This window comes from Dermacentor silvarum, chromosome 6, assembly GCF_013339745.2.
Source record: "Dermacentor silvarum isolate Dsil-2018 chromosome 6, BIME_Dsil_1.4, whole genome shotgun sequence".
NCBI classification, from domain to species: Eukaryota; Metazoa; Arthropoda; class Arachnida; order Ixodida; family Ixodidae; genus Dermacentor; species Dermacentor silvarum.
In genome coordinates, this window is record NC_051159.1 from 182,219,811 (window position 1) to 182,238,795 (window position 18,985).

Below are 18,985 nucleotides of genomic sequence, written 5' to 3' on the forward strand. Positions count from 1 at the left end.
TGGTGGGCCGTCCATGCCACCCTCACAGGGATGACGGCTCCCGCCAAACCTTGGTCAGCGGTCTATGCCGGGCGCTCTGTGACGCATAATATCATCAACAGTGAGACTATATATCACACAGCTTGTGTAGTGGGCGAGAGATGGGAGTTTTTTATTGTGCAAGAAACTGCGTTAGCTAGACTGGTGTAGAAAGGCGAACTGAAGCCGCAAGCGATTCTGAGTTCCTTAAGACTCCTAAAATCTGTACTTCCAAGTCTATTACTGAATCGATGTACGCTTCAATAGATTTTGTCCACCAATGTCAGATGCCCGTGATATCTAAAAACAGCAGCTTATGCCCCCGCAAATACGGTACAAGCTGTGGGCCGGGCAACGTTTTGGGGCTTCAGCGAGTATACACGAGCTGGTCGTTTCTGCGTTCAGGATGAACAACGTGGCGACGCAGCAGCGGCAACGAGGCGCCGCCTACTTTCTGTGCGGCCGGGCTGGCCCGAGTCCGAGCAACAGCGTGGTGACAACGACACGACAAGGGCGCGCGGCGGCGGCCGGGAGCGGCGCGTGTGCAACCTGGAGGTGAACGTGGACCACCTGCTGCACGCGCACTTCCTGGACGACGCCCGCGGAGAGGGCAGCCGCGCCCGCGAACGCATCACAGCGCTGGTGGCGCAGCACGTGGCGCGGGCCTCGGACGTGTTCCGCGCTGTCGACTTCGGGGGCGTCGAGGACGTCAGTTTCACCGTGCAGAGGATCAGGGTATGTACAGTCGTGTGCAAAATTTTAGGGACCACGGGAGCGGCGACTAAAGTCCCTATATATTAAAAGTACCGCCATCTACTCTATCCTCCGCCGTCTCCTCTCCTAAAGCACTTGTGTTCTTTCTTTATTTTTTGCTTGCGCAAGCAAGTCGACTGTGGCGGCCCTAGAAAGTTCACGTTGAAGCTTTCAGGCCGGGCGCGCGCCGCCGCCGCCACTGGAGACTGCGGCAGCGCAGAGTGACTTTCAACATGGAATGGTAATCTGGAAGCGCATGCAAACACGGACACGAGAAGAAACGAAGACGAAGACAAGCGCTAATTTTCAACAACGAAATTTATTTGCGGGAGCGGTCGTACTTATACACAAAAGCCACGTGCGCAGTGATATCAACACTGAAGATAGGTACATGACAGCAAAAAGACAATCTAAGGCTGTTGCATCAAGAACACTAAGAACCTGAATCATGCACTGCAATTGCGGTCAGGTTTTATGGCATATGCAAATAATCAATCTCTCTCGCCGACAATAAGAATGACGGTTTGCTGATACATTGGTCAGCGGCCGAGAGGATTTGTTCAGTTTCTAGTATCAATCTTACATTCTCACGTTTATCCCTGTATATAATGGCGGTGTCATCTAGAAGAGGGTGACATCGACACGTTTTGCAGTGCAATGCAAGAAAACCGTCACCTGATACACTCTGTACTTTATTTCTGTGCTCTCTTAAGCGCTCATTGATACATCTTCCGGTATGGCCTATGTAGCATCTGCCACATGACAGCGGAATACGATAGACCACCCCTACGGTGCATCCGACGAACTCTTTTCTGTGGTTCTTATCACACACCGAGTTTCTTGTCCTCATTGGGTTAGTGGATTTGCACAGGGTCCTTAGTTTATTTGGAGCTGAAAAAACCACCCGCACTTTGCCTCGACTCCTTATCTTTTTCAGGCTATGCGAAATCTGGTGTATGTACGGGATCACTGCGGTTTTCACCTGGTCACGTCCGCTAGCTCTCGCATTCTCATGAGGGCATTGTCCCGAACGTTCCTGTTTGAGCAACTTTTCTGCCACCGGCACCAACACCTGGTTAGGATAACCAACCTCCTTAAGCCGCGCGGACTGCTGCTCGAAACTGGTTTTCATTTGGTGTGGGCATGATTTCTTATGGGCGTTTTTCAAACACATGTTAGTTATGCCCCTCTTCACCAACTTCGAATGAGCTGAATGAAATTGGAGAAGGGGTTTGTTAGCTCGTGGGCTGTAAGCCCAGCAGGTCCTACTATCAGTAAAGAAAAACTGAACGTCAAGAAAGCGTAGCTTATTGTTGACAGGCATTTCAAAGTCACGTCAAGAGGTCTCAAGCACTCGCGACAAATCACAGAAACATCAGCACATTTTTCTTGGAAATTATTAGTAGGACAATCCAGAAACACAAAAAATAATCGACAAATCTAAAAGCTCGCTGAAAACCTGTTAATACCGTGAGGCGTTCACACAAGCGCCTATCTAATTGTGCTAAATATAGGTTGCTAAGGACGGGAGCCAGACACGATCCTATGCAAATGCCTTTCTTCTGCAGATGTGGCATATTGTTTCACTTTATGAAGGTTGATGACAGGTAAAAATGCAATAATTCTAAAAACCCTTCTACTGAAACACCTGCTTCCGGTGAAAATCTTATGGCGCCATATTTTTCAATACAATCCTCGACACATTGAAGAAGGTCATCCTGTGGAATGGAATAATATAATTCTTTGACGTCGGCTAAGAAGGCTTTTAAGCCCTTTTCGGCGTTACACCTAACAAATTCAAGGACTTCGTCAGAACTTCTTACAAGAAACGGGTCATCAATCTCTAGGATATTCAGCTTAGAAAGCAGGTACAGGGCCACTTGCTTCTGCCATGTGCCCCTTTCGGAAATTATGACTCGAAACGGAACCTCCTCCTTGTGCGTCTTAGCATTAAAGAATACATCTAGAACCTTCTTATCTGACTTCAGTAAACTTTTCCTTAGTTTATCCTGATTCAACTTCCTGCAAATTTCACTTGCTCTCGCTGCTACTTTCGTAAGAGACACATCCTCGCGCTCATTGAACACTGCAGAAATGGCTTGACCGGCTTTTTTCGAGAAACATTTTTAGGAAAAAACCGCAAAACCACCGTCTTTGTCGGCCGGTATGACACACAATGAATTACTCTTCAGGTAAGACTCTACGCGTTTTACAGGTAACTTAGAAGGTTGGGGCTTACATCATAACAGGGCGTCCAAACCTTCCGAGTTCATCCTCACACCGTCTTCTTCCCGGCTCTTTTGGACACTTCACGTACGCCGGACAGAAGCTCCGGTTTAGTCCAGCTGGTAGCTTGGGCAAATTTTGGACCAAGCCCAAGAACTTCGCCCACACTGTTGGGAAGGCTCAAACCTTCAGGAACATGGACAATGCTTGTTGCTTTCTGTCGATCCTTGTTCTCGTGAGCCCGTAGAAGCCTTAGTTGAGGTTACCAAAGGAACTCGGTGACCTGATCAGCTAAGGTGCCTCCGCAGAAGATTCCTTGCGATGCACGGTTCATACTGGCTAAACATCTGCACGCTGAGGTAATCTCGGTGGAGACGCGCCTGCTGAAGTCGTTCAGCACGTACAATCTTCAGAATTATTTTTCCGTGGCTGACGGATGGTGTAAAACCACCAAACAACGAGATAATATCTTGTGGAAGCTGCTTATTACGGATACAGAAGCTTATAACACGCGCGCTGCAGGCGCGCGTGTTCTATTGTTGTTATTCTATTGTTCTATTGTTCTATTGCGTGTTCTATTCTATTCCAGATTACCATTCCATGATGACAGACCAACAAGCCCGCATTGCCACCCTCGTCGATTTCAACATGGAGGCGGAAAAAAAAACAAAATATAAAGAAGTGAAAGCGCGCGCTATCATCGTCCAATCGGAGATACAGAAGAGAGCGAAGGGGCGTTGATCAAAGGATGGCAGTACTTTTCTTATATCGGGACTTTAGACTAAACTAGGGCGCCTCGATGCCAGCGCCGCTTTACAGGGTGGGGACAGCCTTTGAACTGCCCCGCTACAGTGTACTAGAATGTTTTATGGTTTTATAGCCCCGCGCTGCCAGCCTGCCACTCTGGCTTTTCGGCGCCGTGTTGGTTCTTTCGCGCCGGCTGTCAAGCTGAACGGACGAGCGCTCCATTTGCTTTCTTTGCGGCGTTGTGGTGCGAGAGCTCGTGTTTTGTGTAGTTCCTTGTGATGTTCGTGCTTGTTAAGGAAACATGACGGGCTGCTTTGTCGCTCTGTGCACTTGATCGACCGCAAAAGAGCCGCGGGTATATTGTTACCTCCGCGACGTTGAGTGAAGGAAGAAATGGGCAGTGCAAGTAAAACGTCACAGCTGGGTACCGATGGACACAACGAAGATGTGCGAGTGAGGATCATTATTTTGTTAAGGATAATGTCCGTTTGTAATCCTTTTCATTTTCACACAGAAGTTGCTTGTATATGTTGGCGTGCCTTTTCTAGTGATTATAAGGCTGCGGTATGATGTGATCGCCGTGTTTGACTTGTAGCAACGGCGTAGGCTTATATTCTGGACGTTTGTGAATTGACCTTTTTTTGTAGCTAGAAGTATTGGGGCACTTGTAAACTCGTTTCCTGGATACGCGATCGATGACAGTACCTACCTGGTCTATATTTCCTCAGCAAAAATTAAACAAGCACAAAGCATCACTCAGTCGGAAGAGAGTGACGAGAGAAGCGACTTCATTCTCGACTTAGAGGAAGTTTCTTCTCTTGGGGAAGATGTGCTCGCCCACTTGGCAGGCTTTTTGTTAAAGCCGATTATCCGCACTGTGGAACATTGCTCTGTGTGCATGTGCATGCTAGCGGCTGAAGAACCTGGACAGGAACACCACTTTGCTCAACTAAATTAAAATCTCCAAGGCGACAAATTTTCATTTATGCAAGCAGAGAAATTGTGGACTTTGCTTTCTGATGTGAGGGAGTTCTCAAGTCTTTTGCTGAAGCTCAAGATCTGAGCTGTCTGAGAAACAACACCATTGAAAGCACTGAAGGAAATTATTGTAAAGAATGTAACCTTGCCAGAAAACCCATGTTATCAGCACAAAGATGTGATTGGAAAACTTCTTGAGCGATTTGTGTCCATACATCTCCGCATCTATCTGCGATGGCTTAACACTCCTGAAAAGGCAGCTGAGTGTTATGCTAGCAAGACTGTAGCAGGTACGAGCGTGCACTAGGTCAACCACATTTTAACCAGATAACCTCACTGAGAGTTTATGAAGTGGATTAATTAAATAGGTGAACCGTAAAAGAGCGAAGGATTCTGGGATGCGCCGACTGCTAGTGGTTTCCGGTTCGAGGCAGCTCAGGCGCCGCCACCACTTCGCCGTTGAAACCTATTGATGCACTTGCAGTCCGACTTTGTTACACTCGAAGACTACTTGGTTGCAGTTGCCTAGCAAAACTATTGTCGGCTGTTCAGCCGCTGGCTGCTCGAATTCAAGCGTTAAAGGTAAACGCATGTAACGACTGCCTTGCAACGTACAGTGCCACTTATCAGGCGGCGATGAGTTGTGTAAGGGCCGACATGGAATGATTCCCCAAGATATTTATTTCTCTAACATTGACTCAAGCAACCAGAACTATTTCAATACTCGCATGCACATATAGAGGTATTATAAAACATGGATTTACGGCGCAAACTTAAACGGGACAAAGCGAGATACATACATAATACTCGTAACCAACTAGCCCACCTTAATTCCTTGAACACAGACACAGGTAATGCGCAGCCGTATTATGTCGGCGATGCGGTCATTCCCCCATCTTGTTGACAAAAAGCGAAAACTTCTAACTGCGTACCACTTCAAATGAGCCTCGAGTTTGACCGAGAAATGGCCTTGACAGCGCACAAAGTTTTCAAACATATTCAGCACTTCATTTTCTAATTACGCTATAGCTGCGCCGTTACTGACGATATCGGTTGCAGCGACGATCAAAGAGCAGCATTTATTAGACCACTGTAGCCATCGCCTCAGCAACCGATTTTCTATGCAATGCTTCGATACGCTTTATAAACTATCGGATAAAGATAACTTTTTCATCTGTCTGACTGACACGCAGGCAGAGCAGTCAGTAACGGTGCGTCCAAGCAGCGGCAAACATCATAGAGCTAAACCTGCCAGAAACAAAAAAAAAGGCTGCCGAAACGAAAACCAAAACTCGCTTATGAATAAAAGCATATCCTTACCTTTCTTGGCTTGCCATCGTCGGGCCCAGAGTTAACTGAAACCTAGAAATCAGCTGCCTGAATGGTACGACTTTGCTAGTCGACAAAGCGGACGCAAAGCTTCGCAGGACTGACAGTTGAAACCGCGCAGAAAAACACGTGCGCCGGGCATGCCGCCGATGCCGCCGCGTCGTCCGTCGAACCGGAAGCTGCCAGCAGGCGGCACGCCCCAAAATTCCTTTTACCGGTCATTCTCCCCTCCCCGGACCAGCGCGGTGCTCACGGCACGCTCAACCCTCCAGTGGCTCGCTGCAGCCGCATTAGAATCAATGCGCGCGCTTGTTTACTCGGCCCTTTGAATCGTTATATAGTAATTTATCCCTTGTTAAACTGTCGTGACGAAAGTACGCTTCCGATAGAACGGCGTGACAATTTTTTTGAAGGCGCTTCGGTAAAAAAATGTCACCGTTTCGCAACGAAGTAAGGTGAGCGGCCTTGGTAGCAATATGAATTGTACTAAACATGAGCTGATTAAGCAAGCAGGTGTGCTGCGGCGTAAGTAGACCGACATGAAGAGAGACTCGATGACCACGAGAAGGCGCGTGTGAAACGGTGGTGTTGATGAGAAGCGCTTACCGTGGGCAGCGCGTGCGAAGGGACACACCTGTAGTGCTGCACTGCCGATCTGGGCAGCATTGCATGTGTATCGTGCGTTGGAAAATGTGGCCCGACTATTACTAACTGAATGAACAAGCGTGGTGTGAGCGCGCACAAACATGAATAGATCACACTGAATGACTGCAGCCAACGACTGTCAAAACGCTGGCAGCGAGCGCATACGCCGCGCAGCGGGCGAAGGTACGTGCGCTCTATCGCTTCAACGGAAACTGAGCGGCGAATGCACGGCGCATAAAGGTCAGAGCCGTGTGGAGATAAGAGACGGTGCGGTCGAACGAACGACGAGCGCGGTTGTTGGCAGCGTAGAAGTGCGCCCCCCCCCCCCCCCCCGGTCCCTCCGGCGCTGGCTTCCCGCTTCCTTGCTTGCCCGTGGGAGAGATAAGAGACTGTGCGGACGAGCGACGAGCGCGGTTGTTGGCAGAGAAGTGCCCCCCCCCCCCCCCCCTGCTCCCTCCGGCGCTGGCTTTCCGCTTCCTTGCTTGCGCGTGGGAGATTGAGTGCGTTCGCTCTCCGTGATAGCGCGCGTCCCCGCACGCTTCCGCTGGGGCATATGGCGCGCGGCGAAGATTTTATCTATACGGAACCTCACGGCGACGGCGACGGCAGAAATCCGGTTGAAGTGTCTATATAATTGCTATCGCAATAATAAAAGTCACAGGCCTGCGCGGCACACGCAGCACAGTCACCAAGGTCGATCTAAATGGTCGCGAAGCTTCGGGCGAAAAGCGGTTCAGAACGAATTGTCACCGACATCAGCAAGGGTGGTTATGGGAGCAGTGATTGAAGCGCGACTATGTTTGGAGGGAACAAACATCGGGAAAGAAAAAAAGCGTTTTTTAATTAAAGCGAGACATAGTTAGATCCATTCACCGAAAATAAAATTCCTAATCAATTTTGTGTACGCATGGCGAAAAAAGAACAACTCTATTTTACATGATCGTTATCAATAAATACCTTTTTTCAGCGCCCACCGTAAGAGCGCCCACCGATAGCGGCGGGCGTTGGCCCACCGATAGCGGCGGGCGTTGACGCCGCTATCACTTGCAATGCAATGCAGCTCTTGAAGTGGACAGAAAGGCGCGCTCGTAAAGTTCACGCCCCCCCCCCCCCCCCCCTCACATGTTGTGTTGCTTTGCTTGTCGACGTTTGTCTCAATTTGGTGACGCGGGTAGTTTCATTGTTTCTTAACCTGTTCAGTCAAAAGTAGTCAGTTGCGACCGCCAGATAGTTGTTTACTTTGGTTGTTTTCGTGGGACAGCGCTGGCCGACGGGCTTGGCGTCCGACGAAAGGACGAGCACTCTACGCCCAAAGCGTTCGTCGGCCTCCAAAGAAAGTATGTTACGTGCAGCGATGCGATTTCGACACCCGTATGGCTGATTTTTCCTGCGTCGCTTTCCGCGCTGAAAGCTCGAAACGCCCATCAAGTCGAATCAATATGCAGCTCTAATGACCAGCCTTCGAAAACAAATTTCGCGCCTTTGAGAACAAAATGACGTCACTTCTGTTTTTAACGGATATGACGTCAAATTATTTTTCCTTCTGCCGGAAGTGTTCCCTCCTGACACAGATGGCGCTAAGCCCCACGAACCGCTAAAGCCCCTATGTATAAAAAGTAGCGCCATTCTTATATCTTGCCGCCACCGCGCTCACCCCGGCGTTTCCTCCTCGCCGCCACCTGTCGCCCCAGCCTCCTCCGCTCCCCCATTGGCCAATCCGTGTCACGTGGAAGCAAGCCGCTTTTGTATATATATTTTTTTCTTTCCAGCGCGCCCCGACCAAGGTCGATCCACATAGGTCACGAAGCTTCGGGCGAAAAGCGGTTCAGAACGAATTGTCACCGACATCAGCAAGGGTAGTTATGGGAACAGCGATTGAAGCGCGACTATGTTTGGTGGGAATAAACACTGGCAAAGGAAAAAAAGCGTTTTTTTTTTAATTAAAGCGAGACGCAGTTAGATTCATTCAACGAAAATAAATTCGATCCTAATCTATTTTCTGTACGCATGGCGAGAAAAGAAGAGGCAACTCTATTTTACTTGATCATTATCAATAAATACTCTTTTTTTAAGCGCTCAGCGTGAGAGCGTCCATCGATAGCGACGGGTGTTGACGCCGCTATCACTTGCCATGCAATGCAGCTTTGGAGTGCGTATAAAGGCGCGCTCGTAAAGTTCACCTGTTAGAATACGCCCCCCTCACATATTGTGTTGCTTTGCTTGTCGACGTTTGCCTGAATTTGGTGACGCGGGTAGTTTTATTGTTTCTTAACCTGTGCAGTCAAAAGTAGTGAGTTGCGACCGTCAGGTACTTGTTTATTTTAGTTGTTTTCGTGTGACAGCGCTGGCCGAACGGCTTGGCGTCAGACGAAAGGACGAGCACGCTACGCACAAAGCGTTCGTCGGCCACCAAAGAAAATATGTTCTGTGCAGCGATGCGATTTCGACACCCGTACGGCTGACCTGCATCGCTTTCCGCTCTCAAAACTCGGAACGCCCATCAAGTCGAATCGCGGGGAATTTGAATATACAGCTCTAATGGCAGGCCTCCAAAAACAAATTTCGCGCCTATGAAAACTAAATGACGTCACTTCTGTTTTTAACGGATATACGTCACATTATTTTTTCTTCCGCCGGAAGTGTTCCCTCTTCACACAGATGGCGCTAAGCCCCATGAACCGATAAAGTCCCTATATAAGAAAAGTACCGCCATCCTTTGATAAACGCCGCTTCTTTCTCTCCTGTATCTCCGATTGGACGATGATAGCGCGCGCTTTTCACTTCTTTATATTTTCTTTTTTTCCTCCTCAGAGCTATGTTGAAAGTCCTCTGCGCAGCCGCAGTCGCCGGTGGCGGCGGCGGCGCGCTCCCGGCCTGAAAGCTTCAACGTGGACTTTCTAGGCGCGCCACCGTCGACTTAGCTTTCGCAAGCAAAAAGTAAAGAAAAAAGCAAGCGCTTTAGGAGAGGAGGCGGCGGAGGAAAGAGTAGATGGTGGTACTTTTCTTATATAGGGACTTTATGAACCGACCATGCGCCGCCATATTTTGAACGTATGGGCTTCTATGGAAGCTTCGCTACCAGGTATATTTACCTTGCCCCGACCGCCATTCTCGGGCCTGTGCGACGAAAGTGCTGTACGCACAAACGGATCAAACGTGTTAGGGACAAGAACTTCGTTGTGTTGGCATGCTGCTGCGCCTTAAATTGCCGCAACCGACAAGGCGAGGGCAAAATACTTTTTTTGTTTACCATCCGGCGAGCGCAAACGTTTGCTGCACACTTAGTATTTGCGCCTTCTCGCATCGTCGCGTTGCTACTTCCAAAACGGCATTATTAAGGCCAGTCACTGACTGACGAAGCAAAATCGCGCCTCAAAAACTTCTCCGCAGGGCGCGATCGAAGTTTTCCGCGGATTTCCTCTGGTAGCGCGTTATCTGTCGTCTGCCACGGCAGGCCCGACGTAGGCGGCGGCACTGTCGATATCGCGCCTCGATCGCGCTGGCCGCGCCGAGCGCGACAGTGGAACGGAGGAGGAGGAGGGGAGTGGTTGGCGCTACTTTTTATATATAGGGGTTTTATGAACCGCAGATGAACCGCCATGTTTTGAACGTATGGGCTTCTATGGAAGCTTCACTACTAGGTATATCTACCTTGCAGTCACAGCGTAAGCTGGTTGAGCGGCGCAAGAGTAGCTCCAACTTCGGCACCACGCACAACGTCTTCGCGGCAAAGTGTCTTCGCCTCGATTATGACGAGAACGATCTGAACTGTCCGCCCGGCGTCGACGGCGAGCTGCGGCTCTCTGCACAGCAGTCTACTGAGCCCGATGATGTCTGGTTATAGCCGCGCACGTAGCTCTACGATTCGCTCCTTCAGCAGCGGTTCGTACCTTGCGAGGAGACGCCATAACGTGTACCGAAGAGGTATTCAGAATACGTGGCGCACATCTAACATGGGGATAGCGTTGTTTGCGCGCCTCGTCTGAATCGCATCGCGTTTGAATCGCATGTCGTCGCACGCGGCGGTTCCAGGCAAGTTAACTAGATGGCGCCACCATTGGTTCTTTATTGGTTGGTTCTTTATTCTATGGCGGGCCTGGATTCGATCCCGGCGGAGAGCTGTAAAACAAGCGGAAGCGCTCCGAAAAAATGAGTACCAAGCAGTGGCTGAGCGGTTTGCCTCTCCGTCGCCACTTAGGCTGTTCGTAACGCGGAGGTGTATTGAGCGCATATAATGTAAGCAGCATAGAATACACCCGAGAATTTGTTTCATAATCGTGGCTCTTAAAAAGCTCAAAGAAGGTAACCAAGAAGACATGTGATAGTTTATTTAAAGCGCATTCGCGTGGGCCAAACGTATTTGTACCAATGTCACTGTGCAAAATACGTGTTGCGTTTGCGAAATAGGCAATATAGAACTTAACGCACGCGCCTGTATTCCATAACGATGAAACGACGAGAAATTGTATTCCATGACCTCTGGGACTGCCCTAAGTCTCTAAAAAAAAGAGAGAGAAAAAAAAGAGGCTGATTGCTCACAGGGAAACTTCTAAGACTGTGGCAATTGATAAGCAACTTACATCATTCAAGATGTAAATGTTTATCAGAGTTCAGGGAGATTATGAAAAGCGCATGGCTTGTACGTTATGCGCATCCGCGAATAACACATGCCCGATACGTATAACTTCGCTTTCTTGCGTACGGCTATTTACTTCACGACGGCTGCCAAGATATCATTGAGCGGTTGTTAATTGACTTAAATTTACTTTCTCTTAATCAACTCACGCTCATAAGCCTACATATGCAGGAAAGAGGATAATTGTTTGGTTTAGTTCAACTAAATAATTCCCCCGCCGGGGATACTTAGTGGCTATGGTGTTGGGCTGCATGAGCACGAGGTCGCGGGATCGAATCCCGGCCACGGCGGCCGCATTTCGATGGGGGCGAAATGCGAAAACACCCGTGTACTTAGATTTAGGTACACGTTAAAGAAACCCAGGTGGTCCAAATTTCGGGAGTCCCCCACTACGGCGTGCCTCATAATCAAATCGTGGTTTTGGCACTTAAAACCCCATAATTTATTTTTTAAACTAAATAATTCTTATTCGCGCTTTTTCGCACGATGAAAATTGCTACCTGGTTTTCATAAATGACGCCACTCAACTACAAAATGATCTAGGCGGCGCCGAAAGTTGCGGACCGGACCAGTAGGTGGTTCGAAAAAAAGTGCCACGTTAACTACGAAGTATTTCAACTCGGCGCTCACTCCCACGCACACACATAGAGAGACACACGCGCATGCGCACATACACACACGCACACACACACACACGCACACACAATTACAGAATAGGAGTTACATCTATTAACTCAAATTACATACGCTTGGAAACTAAATCACGCGCGAAAACACCCAAAAAGAACTTTGTCACGGCGCGTAGAGTCAACAAAAAGTTCAGCGACTCACTTAAGAGAGAGAGAGAAATAACTTTATTTTGTCCGAAATGTGGTTAGAGGAGGGGGTAATGACTAGAAGCCTCCCCCGTCCCCCCTTTAGACGGCGGCCGGCAGCCCCTGAGCCGCGGCGGCGTCTTCAGCCATTTGGACTACTCTCGCTTGAACATCCGGGTCCGAGCTGAGCAACACGGCCTCCCATTGCTCCTCATTTCTGATTATTAAACTGGGTTGTTGTGGTTTTGAACAGTTATTGTTATATTGTTTCTTTGGGCATGCCCAGATTATGTGTTGAAGATCTGCTCGGTTGTTACAATGCTTACATATGTCTGTGTATACATCTGGGTGATAGTGACTGAAGGCAATGGGGTTGGGAAAAGTGTTGGTTTGTATTAGCCGCCAAGCCACTGATTGCCATTTGTTTAATGAACAATGTGCTGCCGGATATGTAGCCCTGGCTAGTCTGTAATGATCAATGATTTCCCTAAAGGAAACCAGCCTATCTCTGCCCGACCCACTTAAAAAAAAGGAAAACTATATTCACAGTTATATGTGCTCTGTAATGAACTGAACGAAGAGTCCGGCTATGCAAAGGGCATTAATATCTCCATGCAACTTCACCTACCAATATAAGGAAAGCAGAAACAATCACCTCGCAAAGAACGGGCGCAGAAGGGGCGAAATCCTTTCTCCCGATGTTATGCAGTCACTGCTTCCGGCGCACGACATTCCGTTCTTCCTGGGGGATAGAAAATAATGCTAGCACTTTCTCTGACCTGCTGCTGCATTGAAACGCGCAGCAGCAAGGCATTTCCACAGAGAACGAAGCCCAGATTCCTACGGAAACACGAGAAAACTTAGGAAACGCACGTTCGGAGCGACAGGGCGACCACCATTTGGAAGGCGCATGGCGGGTGGGTGGAACTAGAGTGTGCTAGACCGTATTCTAGTTCACTTTAGTGGACTAGTAGTTAGTACTAGTAGTTAGTAATAGTCGGGCCACATTTTCCAACGCACGCTACACATGCAATGCTGCCCGGATTGGCAGTGCAGCCCTTCGTACGCGCTGCCCACGGGCAGCGCTTCTCATCAACACCACCGTTTCACACGCGCCTTCTCGTGGTCATCCAGTCTCTCTTCATGTCGGTCTACTTACGCCGCAGCACACCTGCTTACTTAATCAGCTCATGTTTACTACAATTCATATTGCTACCAAAGCCGCTCACCTTACTTCGTATGACATTGCTGTGTTGCTATCGCATTCATTGCTTCGCCCTTAGGGCGAAACTGTGAGATTTTTTTTGCTTTACTTTTTGCTTGCGAAAGCAAGTCGACGGTGGCGCACCTAGAAAGTCCACGTTGAAGCTTTCAGGCCGGGCGCGCGCCGCCGCCGCCGACTGCGGCTGCGCAGAGGACTTTCAACATGACTCTGAGGCGGAAAAAAAAAAACAAAATATAAAGAAGTGAAAGCGCGCGCTATCGTCGTCCAATCGGAGATACAGGAGAGAGAGAAGCGGCGTTGATCAAAGGATGGCAGTACTTTTGTTATATAGGGATTTTAGACTAAACTGCATCGCTGCGCCTTCTTACGACTGCACGCCTAAGTTCGAGAGTGCGTACTGCGCACGCGCGTCCTTTTTTTTTTTTTTTTTACCTGCCAGCCTGCTCGTTCGGTCGCTTCAACCGCGCACGCACCGGAACGCGGGCGAGAGCGCAAGCTGCCACTTCTGCAGTCGCCGTAGAATCGCCCGTGTGATATCGTCATATCGCGACGAAAACACTTCATTTGTACTGGCAGCGCTGGGAGCGCGCCACCCTCTGCGCCTGCTTTGCGCTACTTTTTCTGAAATCGAATTATGTGATAAGGTCAGGAAGCAGCGATGACTTTGCGCTCTGCGTTTCCACGGCAACTGCAGAAGTGGCACCTAGCGCTCTCTCCCGCGTTCCGGTGCGCGCGCGGTTGAAGCGACCGAACGAGCAGGCTGGCAGATAAAAAAAGAAAGGACGCGCGTGCGCAATACGAGCTCTCGAACTTAATTAGGCGCACAGTAGTCAGAAGGCGCAGCGATGCAGTTTAGTCGCCGCACCCGTGGTCTCTAAAATTTTGCACTCGACTGTACACCGTCTCCTTCCACGCGCACTCGTGAAGAACATAATGCGATCAACCAAAAATTTATTAATACGGAAGAAAAACGAAAAGGACGTACTTTCCGCCCTTTAACACACTTTAGCCCTCCTATAAAGGTTAACCTCTCACCCGCCATTTATCTCCTCGTCAGTCATGATACACATACGCATCCGTACAGTATGCATCGTAGTACAAAGCAAAACATCCAATGCGGAATCTACGTTATAAGCGCATTAGATGACTTTGTACAGTGCTCAACGATTGAAACACGATACTCGGACAACATGGCGGCCGGTACTTCTTTTGCGCCACCGGTTTGCGCTGGTGACACTGAGATGATGCATTTTTGTGTTACATGATAGCGAGAATCTTTTTGATGCATCGTAACTGCATTCGGTCCCCTCAGCGATCACGGGTGGCCCAAAAAGAGCCGACCGCTATGCTTTCTGGGTATCGCGGTTCAATCGCTGAGCACTGTATACATATCGAACTGAGAAATGCCGTCAGCTCTTCCTCACCTGGGCGTCTCGCTTATCTCTTACACCTGGTGCAGTATCACTGAAATACGTTTCCTGAAAGAAAAAAAAAGTGTTCTTTTTTTTTTTTTTTGGTCTTCGGTGTGCAGATCAACGATTCGCAAAGCTGCGCCAGCGGTAAAACCGCGCATGACAACCCGTTCTGCGCTCCAGTTGCCGACATTGGCTACTTGCTGCACCTGACGTCGCTCTCTAACCACGACGAGTTCTGCCTGTCATACACGTGGACGTACAGAGACTTCTACGGTGGCGTACTGGGCCTTGCCTGGGTCGCCAACGCAGACAGTAAGATGGCGCACCATCACTACATGCTTACACCGAACAAGAGAAGGAACAAAGGGAGAAAAAAAAAACTGCTTTGCAGAGATATGCTGTTTTGTCACGTTCCTGAGAGGCTATGAATGCATGAATTATAGAAGCAGAGAACAACTATAAAACAAGCCGATCATCTAAAGGAAGGTTTCAATGCAAGTGCCTAGTATATGCCCTCCGGTGTCTTGCCATACGCAAACCCAGCGTGCATAAGAGCATATTTAACGTTAGCTTCAAGACCTTACAGCAGCACCTTCTGTAAACGTAGCCGGCAGGAAATGTTGGTCAATACGTCTGGGTTCAGCTGTTTAGCCGCACACTAGGCTCGTAATGAAAGTGACATTCCTGGAGAGGGCAGCGTCTATGATGTCACGCTGATGCGGCAACATTGCCGTCGGTGGTAAAGTAATTCTTTCACTTGCCTCGTCACCAGAGCGCCTCAGCTTCTGTGCTTGTGGGGGTTGATTGGTTTTGGTTGGTGGCAAAACTGAAACCCTGTCTTGCTGCTAACCAGTCCAGGCGATTGCAGCACCAATGTACTGAAGAACGTTTTGGCAACTTGGCCAGACGCTTTTGCACTCTTCCGACACCAACACTGGTGTTGGTATAGGCGGAAGGGATTGCCGCCCCCATCGAGTATGAGTGCGACGAGGTTGCGAACGCAACAGTGAAATCATTGCACTGGCAGACGTTAAGAAAAAAGTGGTCGCAGTTTCACCTGAAAGGCGAAGCATCAATTGCGATAGCAAATTTGTAGAGAGCTATACGGAGTAATGATAGTAGCTTTATCAGCTGTATAAACTTCGACATGCAGCAGCACCGGCAACACGCAGAACTAATGTCGACGCCGTCGGCGTTTTGCCCGCGTTTGCACAAAATGCGTGTGGCGTTGCTGACTGTTGCCGGAGCCTCTGATATAAATAGGCACTTGGTGCCGCCGCTAAAAGTCACCTCCCTCCCCCCCCCCCCCCCCCCCGCCTTTCGCGCGTCGGAAGAAGGCGCGTTTGCTCTACATATATGATGATTGTAAAGGAGGAAAGAGACGCCTACTTCTGCAGCCCTTAAGGAAGCACGGCGCAGAACGCGCGTTTGTTCTCCGCCGTGGGTTCACTCCCCGTGAAAGAGCGCGTCCCTCGCTCCCTTTCACTCGCACATACAGCGTTCGGCGGCGCGCGGCGACGATTTCATCTCCATTGACGTCATACGGAACCTCACGGCAACGGCGACGACGACGGCGACGCCGACGGCAGAAATCTGCTTTGGAGTGTCCATATAATTGCTATCGCAATAATAACGATGTACTTGCTAGGAGACTTATTTTGAAGCTTTTCTGCCAGTGAATACCGCACGATGCTTCGAAGACAGAGCAGAATCAGTGTATATGTTTCCGCTATCGGTTTTTACGCGTTAACATATAGGCGCTTTTACCGTTCGACACAGGGTTGTGTTCCAAGCTTGCGCCTTGCCGTGCGACGTGTCCTTAAACTGTACCGCGGCCGGTCTGGATCTTGCATCTGATGCCAAACGCTCGCTCCAGACCGGCCGTGGCTGTTCGCTCCGCTCCTTGTCAGTGCCTTCGTTGGTTGCCACGCAGGGAACCACGGCGGCGTTTGTGAGAAGGCGCGACCGTCGGCGGTATCGGTGGGCGGCAGTACCGAGGTGCTGAGGCTCAGCACCAACGTTGGCGTGCTCACTTTCCTCAACTACAACTCGTTCGTGGCGGCCGCCGTCTCCGAGATGGTCTTCTGCCACGAGCTCGGCCACAGTTTCGGCGCCGACGTACGCGTCTGCTTACGCGAGGCGATACTTGAAGCGTCCGCGCGCCTGAATCTCTTTGAAGTCCTTGTTAGGGTCTGTCACACCCTGTGAATGTGAAGTCTGTTTGCAGACTCGTGTAAAGTACGCCACGCAGCGTATGGGGGCGCTTTTATTTTTTTGACCGCGGAGAAAACCGGTACATTGGTCAAACACACTGAACTGTAAATAACGCGGACGCAACGGGCGCCCACCTTACTTGTACTTGTTATTTCTTTGCATTCCGCAGATGCACTTTTTCCTGATGGAACCGACGTTAAAAAAAAAAAACGACTAGCGCTCCAACCGTAGAATAAGATTTGCGAACAGTTCGCATGCGGGTCCGTGGCCGACAGTGAGAATAGGCGCTATTGTTTTTTTTTTTTTTTTCGCTGTCGCAGTATGACTTTGTGTTATGGTAGAACAAATACGATTTGATCACTAGCATAGAACTCAGGTACATCTCACGGAGTCCAACACAGTTCTCGCCAGTAGTCATTGGCACAAAAATACTTGACGCGTGGGGAACTTTCTTCTTTTTTTGCACGTGGTTTCTTTTCAGCAACTGGCGCTTATAAGCGCATTTTTGCAAGCGTGACCTCTAACGCAGAATATCGTATACAGTCACAACAAGCCAGATAGGGGGTAAGGAGATCATTATGAGATGGTAACCAGGTGGATTTCAATGTTCAACGTCACTTTCGGAAAGTACAGGCCGCCCGTATACAACAATCTGTTTCTGTACGCAGCATGACGCACCTCCGGGACGTTCCTGCTACGGTCCGTGTGCCCCCTGTGGCGAGGACGGTAACTACATCATGTTCCCTTCGCCCACCCAGGGCAGAAAGCCCAACAACGGCAAGTTCTCGCACTGCAGCCGGGAGAGCATCGGTCGCATCCTAGCGCCTATGGTCGCCGGCGAGAGTCCACGAGAGAACTGTCTACAAGGCGAGTGCGACTACCGCCACGACGTGTTCTCGTATGACATAAACGTCGCAGTGGCTTTTTTGATAGCGCACCACATGCTCTCTCAAGTGAACGCGACGTGCGTTGACTGATTATCGCTGTGTATACTTGTCATTGGCATACAACTTGGTACCTCGCCTTGTGAGCCGATGACATCCTCATCATCATCATCATCAGCAGCAGCAGCAGCAGCAGCCTATATTTTATGTCCACTGCAGGACGAAGGCCTCTCCCTGCGATCTCCAATTACCCCTGTCTTGCGTTAGCAGATTCCAACTTGCGCCTGCAAATTTCCTGACTTCATCATCCCACCTGGTCTTCTGCCGTCCTCGACTGCGCTTCCCTTCTCTTGGTAGCCATTCTGTAACCCTAATGGTCCATCGGTTATCCATCCTACGTATTACATGGCCTGCCCAGCTCCATTTCTTCCGCTTAATGTCAACTAGAATATCGGCTATCCCCGTTTGTTCTCTGATCCACACCGCTCTCTTTCTGTCTATTAACGTTAGTCCTAAGATTTTTCGTTCCATTGCTCTTTTTGCGGTCCTTAACTTTTTCTCGAGCTTCTTTGTTAACCTCCAAGTTTCTGCCCCATATGTTAGGACCGGTAGAATGCAATGATTGTACACTTTTCTTTTCAATGACAGTGGTAAGCTCCCATTCAGGATTTGGCAATGCCTGCCGTATGCACTCCAACCCAATTTTATTCTTCTGTGAATTTCTTTCCTGTGATCAGGGTCCCCTGTGAGTAATTGACCTAGATAAACGTACTCCTTTACAGACTCTAGAGGCTGACTGGCGATCCTGAATTCTTGTTCCCTTGCCAGGCTATTGAACAATATCTTTGTCTTCTGCATATTTATCTTCAACCCAATTCTTACACTTTGTCGATTAAGGTCCTCAATCATTTGTTGTAATTCGTCTGCATTGTTGCTGAATAGGACAATGTCATCTGCAAACCGATGGTTGCTGAGATATTCGCCGTTGATCCTTACTCCTAAGCCTTCCCAGTCTAAGAGCTTGAATACAGTCTAAGAGCTGATGACAACTTGGTGCCAACTCGCACCAACTTGAGGCACCATATTTGAACGTACGAGAT

At 49.2% G+C, this 18,985-nt stretch overlaps 1 protein-coding gene across 1 annotated transcript in view; it reads left to right on the forward strand.

Moving 5' to 3' along the window:
- The window catches only part of LOC119457094 (disintegrin and metalloproteinase domain-containing protein 10 homolog), a 33,197-nt gene extending 15,219 nt beyond the window's left edge, over positions 1-17,978 (forward strand). The window contains exons 5-6 of the mRNA XM_049669206.1: positions 424-753; positions 17,670-17,978. Of these exons, the coding sequence (XP_049525163.1) occupies positions 424-753; positions 17,670-17,978 (639 nt within the window). The remainder of the gene's footprint in view (positions 1-423; positions 754-17,669) is intronic.
- The last annotated feature ends 1,007 nt before the right edge of the window (positions 17,979-18,985 follow it).